General features: G+C 39.5%; 1 protein-coding gene across 1 annotated transcript; it reads right to left on the reverse strand.

Annotated features, from left to right (window-relative positions):
- Nucleotides 1–693: 693 nt before the first annotated feature.
- LOC107717210 (male-specific lethal 1-like 1) lies at nt 694–5,257 on the reverse strand. The gene is made up of 9 exons (XM_016523892.1): nt 5,179–5,257; nt 3,781–4,518; nt 3,398–3,597; nt 2,823–3,070; nt 2,662–2,726; nt 1,903–1,970; nt 1,689–1,813; nt 1,529–1,601; nt 694–1,436 (listed from the first exon to the last, which is right to left on the reverse strand). The coding sequence occupies exons 2-9, from the start codon at nt 4,408–4,410 to the stop codon at nt 1,343–1,345; spliced, it is 1,503 nt and encodes a 500-aa protein (XP_016379378.1). The 5' UTR covers nt 4,411–4,518; nt 5,179–5,257; the 3' UTR covers nt 694–1,342.
- Nucleotides 5,258–10,994: the final 5,737 nt, after the last annotated feature.

Raw genomic sequence — 10,994 nt, forward strand, 5'->3', positions numbered from 1 at the left:
AGAGACTTCTTTAAAACACATTTAAAAAATCTTACTGATCCCAAACTTTTAGGAAAAGTGATTTGGGATCATCACTTTTGAGATCATTCATTCATTGTTTTTTTATAGGTGAGATCATGTTAATTGTAAACTACCATGGTATTACTAAGAAATTATTTTGAGTACCTTGGAGTACCACAGTACACTAATACTGTAATCATTCAGTAAATTTTTTGAGGTTAATAAATAAAAACGGTAACAAAATATACCACGGTGCTGGCATAATTTGGGCTGTTGACATGTGATATCAGGGTAGTGGTAGTAAATCTTCAGTAGCATTGATTTTCCATTATTTTTTGAGGCAAGTACAACAAAATACAGTACCATGCTCTTTTTAACAGGCGCCATTGTGTTTTTTGAAATACAACTGGAGCACCAAATGCATTATGGTATATTTGCCTCTTCTTTGTGTAATGGACCATTAAATTACCAACACAAAGTATGTGCTTTTTATATGTACCATGGTGGTAACAATTTCAATTTCTCACACAAAGTATAGGCTAATTCTCTTAAAACTGATGACTGCAGTGATGTAATTTGTTTGCATCAAATACTTTTGATGATGCAGCATTTTGAACCAAGAAACTGCAGCTGAGCGTATTAACTTGTAAAAACATTTATTGCCTGAAGAACAAAGGGTCTTAAACTACAAGAATGAAGAGGACCCCCGTCACACCTCTCCTAATCTCACTCCGGTTTCCTAGTTGAATCCCATTCCAATACCCTTTTTTTCTAGCCAAACATAAAAGTCAAGAAGATTTCTGTGATTTAGCATTCAAAACAAGTATTCATTAAAACACATGGAAGCACAATATATCCATAATATGACTTGTTTTAATATTTGAAATAATTTCTTTAGTTACAAGTATCTTACACGTTTCCATTGAACAAAGCCTTATGTACAATGCTTCTGTAACCGGTTTTCATCATTTTTCCCTTTATGTGACTGAGAGAACTCACACACCAAAAAGCACAGCATGTACAGTTTTGATATTTAACGGCAGCTCTTGATGTGTTACGGTAGAAGCTTTGGTCCACACTGCTCAAGCTATCCTGCAAAGTATGACGCAAACGCGAACACTGAAATGTTATATTCGGCACTGTGATCATGGGTGTGTTGTTGGGAGAGCTTGTTTCTCAGACATTACAGAGCAAAACACAGTTTCTCACAGATACCACTTGGACTTTAGGGAGATCCTAAATTCACCCTTCAATCTGCTTCTGAAGATCTGAAAGTGCAATATAGGCGTGTACGAGAGATGAGACCACAACATGTGAACGAATGAGCTTCCTCGTGACAGTTTCATTTGCGACATGTCCGATGAGGCGTCCGTTTCTTGGTCACCTCTGCTCGACTACAACGACTTCGCTCATCCAGCCAGGGCAGGTCAAAGTTTCTGTTGAATTGAAAAATAAATAAATACATATGTACTGCAATCAAATCAAGATTGACATTATTAGCAATATGAAAAACCTCGATTGAACTCACTGCTGTTTCAGACTGGGAAGAGGTCGTCCAAAAGCCACCACTGGTAAGAAGGGTGTCACCATAATAGACTCCACTGAGGACAGACACAGAAACAAGCACTTTAAAAGACCAGACCAAATACTTTTTAAGGCATACAGGAACATACAGGATGCTGACATACCATCCTCAGGGTCTGGATAGAAGGAGAGCAGCTCTGGTTCGCTCTCCTGAATGACCTTCCTTCTGTTCATCCTCTGCTGCAGGCGCTGAAACATCCTCTGCTCTCGAATACGCTGGATATCCCACCTGAAAAAGAGAAATGAGATTAAGGGACAGATTTGCAAATGCTCTAATCTATTGGATGCTATATAGAAGAACAAAAAACCAAGCATCACCTCTTCCTCCTCTTCTCATCCAGCTCAAGTTTTGAATGCCTCTTCAGAAAGACATTATCATCTAGACACTGCACAGAAGTATGAGCATTTAAATGCATCACAGGCTGAACAATTAATCGAAATAAAACCAAAATTGCAATATGGCTAAGTGAGAGTGTCTGGGTCGATTATATAAAATGGATTTGGGAACTCAACGTGCACAAACCATTTTCTCAAACAGCACTTATGAACCAGTTGCTGTCAAAAGCTATCAAAAGAAACTGGGACAGGCATATATATTAGTATTGTAATTATACAGTTGTATAATCCACCAGCACAGTTTTTGGTCAAATTGTGCAGTCCTACAAACAAGCAGCACAAACCTGGAATCCTTTATTTTTTTTTATGCAGTATTGCATCTTGGGGTGCTTACACGTCTCACTAACCTCAGGGATGTCCGACGCCTCTTTCTGCCCCAAAGGCTCTAAGATGCTCTCCCGCCATGAAGGGACTATATATGGTGATAAATTTGACAATCTGAAATTTTCCTTATTATTAATATATAATTAAAATCATTAACAGAGAAATTACTTAAATTTCTCCCAACCTGCAACTGTGTCCTCATGCACAGGTGAGGGGTGTCGCCATGGCGATGGAGGCAGCTGATGCCAGCGACAGAGGTACATCTCTGCAGTCCTACACACAAGCAGCACAAACCTGGAATCCTTTATTTTTTTTTATGCAGTATTGCATCTTGGGGTGCTTACATGTCTCACTAACCTCAGGGATGTCCGACGCCTCTTTCTGCCCCAAAGGCTCTAAGATGCTCTCCCGCCATGAAGGGACTATATATGGTGATAAATTTGACAATCTGAAATTTTCCTTATTATTAATATATAATTAAAATCATTAACAGAGAAATTACTTAAATTTCTCCCAACCTGCAACTGTGTCCTCATGCACAGGTGAGGGGTGTCGCCATGGCGATGGAGGCAGCTGATGCCAGCGACAGAGGTACATCTCTGTGGTAGTCAGGTAGGGCAGGTCCTCCGACTGAGACTGCAATTCGGGCTCCGTGTCTTCCTGGGGTTCCTCCTTCTGAGCTGGGCCATCCTGTGGTGGTGGTGGTGGTGACCTGGGCTGCCCACGTCGTGACCTACTCATCCGGGAGTCCTGGAAAAGAAACCTCCTTTAAGAGGGTGAAAAAATAGAACATATTTAAGTTTATCAGTTCTCAAAATGTTATTAGCTACAGCACATTAGTTTGAAATAATGGGGATAGCTTACCCACAAATGAAAATTCTGTCATCATTTACACACCCTCATGTAAAAAAATAAAAATAAAAAATTATTTGGGAGATTTTTTTTTTTGTCCACACAATGGAAGATAATATTCATCAAAATATCTTCTTTTGTGTTCCGCAGAAGAAAGTCAATCACACAGGTTTGGAACGACATGAGGGCAAGTAATCCTTGTAAATCCTTATACATTTCAGAGTAAAATTAATAATCATACCTTTCCAGGCTTTTTTCTCCTCTTCCAAAGTGCATTTGCTTTGGGGTTTGGACCCACCCCTCAGATTGCTGGATGTCATCTGTGGCAGCAGCCTCAGCCTCAGGTTCCTTACGACGAGGCGTCTGAGAAGGACGGGATTCTGTACCCTCTTTTTTCACCATCTGCAGCCGACGCTCCATGCGTTCAATTCGTGCCATTAGCTACAAACACACACCTGTGTTAGGCTGTGTATTAAACACTGGGTTCAGGTGAATAAATGAAAATAAATAAATAAATAACAAGTGGGAAACTGTGAACACGCCCGCTTTAACATCAAATAGTCCCATCATCTAACCTTTTATCTCGTAAAAGGCGAAGAAAAAAGTGCAAAACTGTAAGCGTACCATCTCTTTTTCAGATTTGAGGTCATCAATCTCTTTGCTCTTGTTGTGAAGTTGCTTCTGTTGCTGTTCAATCAATTCCAGTTGCAGCAGCAAGATCTGTCGGATGCAGCTGGTCTGCGTGTCCACAAGGCCGGAGCCTTTCCTCACATTCCGACGCTTCCCATCGGGACTGTTCTCTGGCGAGGGGACCCCCACGACCGCCCCCACTTGCCCTCCATCTCTCGGCTGATTGATGCTATTTGATACCATGGGATCCATCTTCCCCACGTGGTTGTGACTGGCCTGACAAAACAGTGATTTGCTCTTGACCGGGGAACCTTCGGCCCCCATCTGCTTGGTTGACAGGAGTGCCAAGGCCCCCAGCGTCTCCCAGTTCTCCTCCTGCCCGAGGTTCCCTGCTGGAGATTGGTCAGGGCAGCTAAACACGTTCTGACGGCTGATATTTGCTTTGCCGTGCAGGTGATGTTTTTGATTTACACTGTTGTGGATAGTGCTCAGCACATCAGTGGCGACGTCGCGGCTTTTCTTCTTTAGACCGGCCAGGGATTCATGGGCTCCTGCTGGCTTCTTGCTGAGGCTTGTGTCCAGTCTGTGTCCTCCACTCGTGAACACAGTGGATCGCATAGTCATTGCGACTTGCTCCAGTTGGAGATGTTTTACCAACACCCACCTCTATAGATGAGGAGGATTTGTGACAGGCTGAACGTGTGTCCTTGAGGCCCCTTTTCTATAGCCATTCTGGGGGAACGGAACAAAATATTGGATTTTTATTGCAGAATTCGATCATTAATTTTTTCTCAGTAAGGCAAGAATTCTTATTTGACAAAAGAAATTGGTTTAAAAGCAAAATTGAAAGGTAGGCATACAATGACTGAAATAGGGCTGCTATGTTGCTTTAATTGTGTTCTGAGAACTTGAAAGCACATGAATCCAAGAGCAAAAATGTCATTTATAGAAACATTATGTATGGTCAGATTTCCAAAATTATGTGGCTAACCTAAGCTAACCTTCAGTACCCTGCCCATCTGTTGAGTGCACTGATACCTTTACATTGCATGCATTATATGTTTACTGTTTCAGGAAGGACATCGTCCGATCACTGTTTATATGCATGCAACTGGGAGTTTTTTTTTTATCTACAGTGAAACTCCAGTCATGCACGAGCCATCGTCTGGGCACAGGCAGCGTCCACCATTTTAGATATACAGCAAAACAATTACAATCATTTTCAGCAGTTCGCTTCGTCTGCTCTTGTGGGACAATGACGCCATTTTAAGTCATGCAATCATGCTGCTTATATAAATACTGAATGAAGCATATCGCAACCACCGACGAACTTGTTCATCATTTTGCATCGACATGTTATTTAAATTCCCCTGACCCCCCGCCCGAACTCACCTATCGTCTTCCTTTGGCCCACTTTCCGATATTTTTTTTTTTAATCTGCGCACACTGGACACGGCGCATGCGCGGTGCGCACCGTTTGGAAACTGATCGGACACATGCGGAACAATATTTCGTGGCGCGCGCGTTGGTCTTGAGGTTTGCATTAATGACATCATGCAGAGATGCACTGAAGATTATAACATTGAAGTTTTAAAGCATTGCAACATATCGGAGTAAATGCAAATATGATTAAAATCATGAAGCGAGAACTTGTAAAGAATTCACAGACGAATATAACTAACACATTCGTTTATTAGCTCAACTTTAATAGTTCTAACAGTTTTACAAACAGGCTACATAAATAAATATACAGTACTTGATTAAATAAATAGCGAGGAGTTCTGGTGGCTGCTTTGCTGGCAATGCATTCTGACAAACAGCCATGCTAACATTCACTACTGGGTGTTCAGACAAACTTGGCAATAGAAGAAACTTGTTAGATACATGCAGTAATTACTATTTAAATCCAAAACATACTTTTGCAAAACTTACAAATATTGTAAAAAATACTGAAACATTCAATACTATAACAGACAACATATGTGTGTGATTTTTCTCAAAACAAGAAAAAACCTTGCCAACCCGAAAAATGTATGTAAAAAATAAATACATGTAATTAAAACACATTCTTTTAAAAGAAAAGTCTTGTCTTGTTTATATATATATATATATATATATATATAAACTTAATTTCTTTTAGCCCTTTTTCAGTTCAGTCAGTTTATAAATACAAAATATGTCCAGTCTGTAAAGGTGAACAGATCATTTGGTGCCACTCCAGATGTCACATCTGCTGTTGTTCTGTTGTTTATTATTTTTTTAGAAGGGGAACTGCGAGTTTGACACGCTGACTGCAAAACTGAACTGTAATCCATCATTCTTCTCCACTAGAGTGCACTCTTTGCCAGGTTTATCCTGTTCTCTTTCACAGAAATACAAGCATGTTATACTGAACGCATAGGCTACATGCGGGGCTCTAATTGATAACATGTAAACAGTAAGATTATAATTCTTTTTTTTAATTTTTTTTTTTAGATAAGGTGTACAGTTTGGTAACAGTGTTAATAAATTATCTGTTTTTGCCTTGCAAGACAATGTTAATTTGTAACTTCCCACAAGGTAATTAAGTAAATATGGGAGTGGATGAGATTCCAGAAATAGCAGCTACTGTATATCATGATAAGATCAATTTTATACTGCTATATCATGCAACACATGCAAGATCAAGGCCAGTAGGAGTTCAGTTAGGCCCATGTGATATAAATGCCTCGACTACGAACTACACAGAGAAACATGACTAATGGATTTCTATAGAATACTATTCAGAATTTGATTTCTTAATGTTTTGAAAAAAAAAGATCTCTTCTCATTCTTAATGCTGCAGTCCGTAACTTTTTTGTGTTCAAAATGTACAAAATAAGCGAGTACACCATGAATCCATTTTCCAAACCGTGTTTTTTGGCTTGTCCTGAATCACTACGGTACACCTATAATAAGTGTTTATATTCGGACTATTTAGACTGGTTCGGGTAGGTACCGCTGCGGAGTAGCCCAGTACCTGCGTGATTCGCCATAGACATAAACAAGAGAGAAGTAGCTCCGGCAACAATGTTCTTCCGCAAGACGCACGCAATTCTGTTTATTAACCGCCAGAGCGCCAAAAGTTACAGACTGCAGCTTTAACTTTTCCCAGCTTTACAACTGAGTCAACTACCCATGGTATGAGTTTCCACGTCCTTCTGTTTGTGGAATTAAAAAAAAAAATCGAAAACAGAAACTTTTCATATATGCTTTCTGTCCTGATCACTGTGATCACAATGATGGGCTAGTTTGTCATCTGAAGGTCCCCTGGGATCAGTGCTTCCAAGGAGCTAATCAAAAGCCACTTGAATGAGAAGAACAAGAACATGTTTATAATCACGTAGCCTATGCTTCGTCAGCCATCAGATACCCAAACCACATAGTAAGCTGAACATGAGAGGACCATTAAGTTCCTGAGCAAATCACTCTATCAGATGTAAAGCAATAATTTATATAAGAATAATAGCAAGTTGTAAACAAGTCTTGTCTATAACGCGAAGTACCTATACGTGGGCTATATAAAACGTTTGTGTCTGTACGAATCCACGTTTAACTAGAGCGACAACCCAGTTACACGGCTTTTGTTTCCCTCAGACCGCTGAGATGTTTACATTAGTGGATGACCGAGACTACCCGCTTTCCACGAAAATAGAGCGCCGGGTCGACGCCCACTTTACTGTTCCACTTCAGAGCTGAAGTCGTAACCGCACGCTCGCACGTGGACCTGCCGGGTGACCGCGCGCATCCGCAGCAGGGCTGTCGGTGACGACACACCCCTGTCACGCTCCGGAGCGTGCAGCAGTGTCCTAGGTGCGGGATGACTCACATGGCACACGGGGACCCTGCCACTGCAGCGAGCAGAAAAACAGGGAAGCACGTCTCTCTGTGCCGCATCGATGCATGAAATAGGTCTCGAATGTCGTTTATTAGGCTATAATATTTGCTCGAGGACTGAAAGGTCCACCGCGAGCGTTTCCTTCATAAGGCTCAGGCGCGCGCAACAGAAGCAAATAACCAGTCGCTGTTTGAGTTGAGATACGTCTGTTGTTAGAAGACGTTCGGTGGCTGCTATTAAACTGCTTTAAGTCGTTTCAAATATATTAAAATATGATTTAATTTTAAAAACAGGAAATGGAGGCACTACAAAAATTTGACAAGAATCGCACAGAAATGAGCCTCGTAAGAAAGGGTTAACTCGACCACCAGATATCTCGAAATGAAGCGATCATTTAAGATTATGTTATTAAAGCAGCAGTGAGAAATAAAGAGCGCCTCGTTGGAGTCACGCGGACAGTAGGTTAGGAGGCGGCTCAAGTGACCTAGATTCACAATGCTGCAGTTTTAGTCTTCCCATTTTAAAACTTTATTTTAATTATGACAGAGCCTTGTTATAGTTTCCAGTGATTGTCTGTTTTAGGAATTCATAGGCTACAGTAAATTTGCAGGGTGCGATCTGTTGAGATTCATCTTGCTCAAAACGAATTATATTTATATAACAATGATAACACATAGCATCTATAATAGCCTAGTGATAATGACAGCATTTTGTTAATTTTAGCCCGATCCACTGATCTGTATAGATATAGACCTATATATTATAGATCAGTGGTCCAATCCTGAGAGAAGCGCACTAGCAGCCCACTGTTTCTATGGTTACCTCCTTGTATTAACCCTTTCGCGAGCGACGGTTTACCGTAAAAATACACGCTACTTTGCTAACTTTTGTGGTTACTTCAGCTCTGTTAAGAATCCATTGTTATAAATAGCTCTCAATCAGTCCGCTGTGTGGCTGATTTGAAATGCTGTATTTGTATGTCAGTAGTAAAAGACCAAGTGCTATAATGTCAGAATCCTGTAAATGTCCTAATACTCTTGCTTTGCTCATCTTTAAGGAATGGGTCCATATTTTACCAACGTGTTTAGATGGTCTTGGCTGTCCTGCCGCCTTTGGTGTTCCCAGAGGGAGGAAAACCGCAATGATGAGAGGCTAATGAGTGTTGGCCATGCAAAGACTTCCTCACATTGTCGAGCACGGGCGCTGTTGCGCCAGACAGCACTAAGAGGACAAAATAACACAGGGATAAAACTACAGCAGAATAGTTGAGATTTACAGAGCTTTGCCGCGGTGAGTCCAATGCTGATTATCTAAATTGATCATCGTTACTAAAAATATGCACGACTGACAAGGTGTGGTGATGTCTGGAGAGCCGGGATTAGGTTATTTAAAGAACTTGTAAGGTTTAATGTGTCATCTCAATTTTAAAGCAAACAACACGTAATAATGTCACAATTAAGCATAGTGAGATTAACAGTGTCTACATCATTTAATAGCTACCACGGGGTTTGGACATTAAATGTTGTTATTTTTTTTAAGTAGGCCTACCTTGGAGTATAGCACGTACAACAAAACATAAACCTTACAAAATAAATAAATAAATAAATATATACATGTATGTATATATATATATATATATATATATATATATACCATACACAGATACACAACTAAGTTTCAACCATGACATTAAGACCTTTATTTTTAAGAGCGTAACATAGATTCTTTTTGTAAGGGCAGTAACATTGTAAATGCAATCCACATATTTAAGCTCAAATTTACAATACTCATGATATCTCTGATGGACTTAATGTCTTTTAAAGCATTTTAAACATTACCTTACACTGTAAAAAATGATCGTGATTTTAATAGCTAGTAAAAGACTGTAAAAATGCTACAGTAAAAAAATGTAAATTGGTTAACAATAAATTTCCTATAAACGGTGAATAACTGTGATTACATTTAATGCAATTTTACAGTAAATTACTGTTAAAATTAAGGTTTTTGGAAGTGAAAAAATAAGTTATTTATTTATCAAGTTAAGTATAATTTACAGTGGAAAACCCGTAAATTGACATTCAATTCCCTGCATGACACTTCACATTTGATGTTTTCTCATTGAAAAAAAACGTTTCTTCTTATCAGTTGTGTATACATTAGGGTTTTATCTTACATCTAATGTTGTTAAATTAATGTTCATTGCATTATTTCAGTAGCCTATCATGTGTGTTATGATGCTGTTTGGTATTTGTGTGAATGACACTGTGCACCTTCTATAAGTATTTCCCTTCTCAGCTTGAGGAAAAGCTGTGATGAACTTTGATTCATCATGTGTCTTTCTCATCACCACCTGTTTTTGGTGGTTATCGGTGTATTACAATGGTACAAAACACATATTAGTACTTCAATACGTTGGTATATTAACATTATATAAGTAAATGAAATACGTCTTTTTACTGTGAATTTAAGTTAAGTCTGTAAAACCTAAAATGTTGCCTTTTTTTTTTTACGGCAACCACAGCTCCCGGTAGCCTATTTTACTGTAAATGTTACCGATATATATACCGATATATATATATATTTTTTTACAGTGTAGGATTTACTATTGCAGCTAAATAATTTTGTAGCCTATACAATCGAATCAACAACTGGCTTTAAATATTTCACTAAGGCGTGTCAGAGGGGCGTTATATAACTTCAAAACGAATACATAACTTAAAAAACGTGTCAAATAACTTTCTGGGAAAAAAAATCTATTTCAAAATAACTCTTTGTTAATTCATGCTCTTCACTGTAGCATAAAATTCGAAGTTCGCCTAAATAAAAAAGGCCTATTAGGCCTATATTAAAAATTTTGGGTTTCTGCTTAAGTTTTGCCTTTGAAATCTAGCACTGACCAAGATACTGTGCGTCAGGTAACAACTAAACAAAGATTATGGAACACCGGTGAGCTCCATGTGAGGTGTATGCGCCCGCAGAACGGGCACTGTGCAAGAGTACAGTGTTTTTGCATGTGACAACTCAGCGATGTGTCAACCGCAGTCGTGCTTTTGCTACAAGTCGCGGGACTCGAGCTATAAGTAGTGATGGGAAGTCCGGTTCTTTTCCGCGAACCGGTTCTTTCGGACAGTTCGTTTCAATGAACCGGTTCAAAAAAACGGTTCATCGGTTCTATACTTGGCTAACATGCTTTTCGTCCTCAATCAGTCCGCAAAAAAATCGTCCAAAAAATTACACGCATGCGCAGTATCATCAGCTCATCGGTTCTCAAATCGGACGTGTTCGAAAGAAACGGTTCTCGGTTGAGTGTACCGGTGATCCGAAAACTGATGCAACCAGTTCTTGACTCGGG

Source organism: Sinocyclocheilus rhinocerous, unplaced genomic scaffold (genome assembly GCF_001515625.1).
Source record: "Sinocyclocheilus rhinocerous isolate Xijiao unplaced genomic scaffold, SAMN03320098_v1.1 scaffold3377, whole genome shotgun sequence".
Lineage (NCBI taxonomy): Eukaryota > Metazoa > Chordata > Actinopteri > Cypriniformes > Cyprinidae > Sinocyclocheilus > Sinocyclocheilus rhinocerous.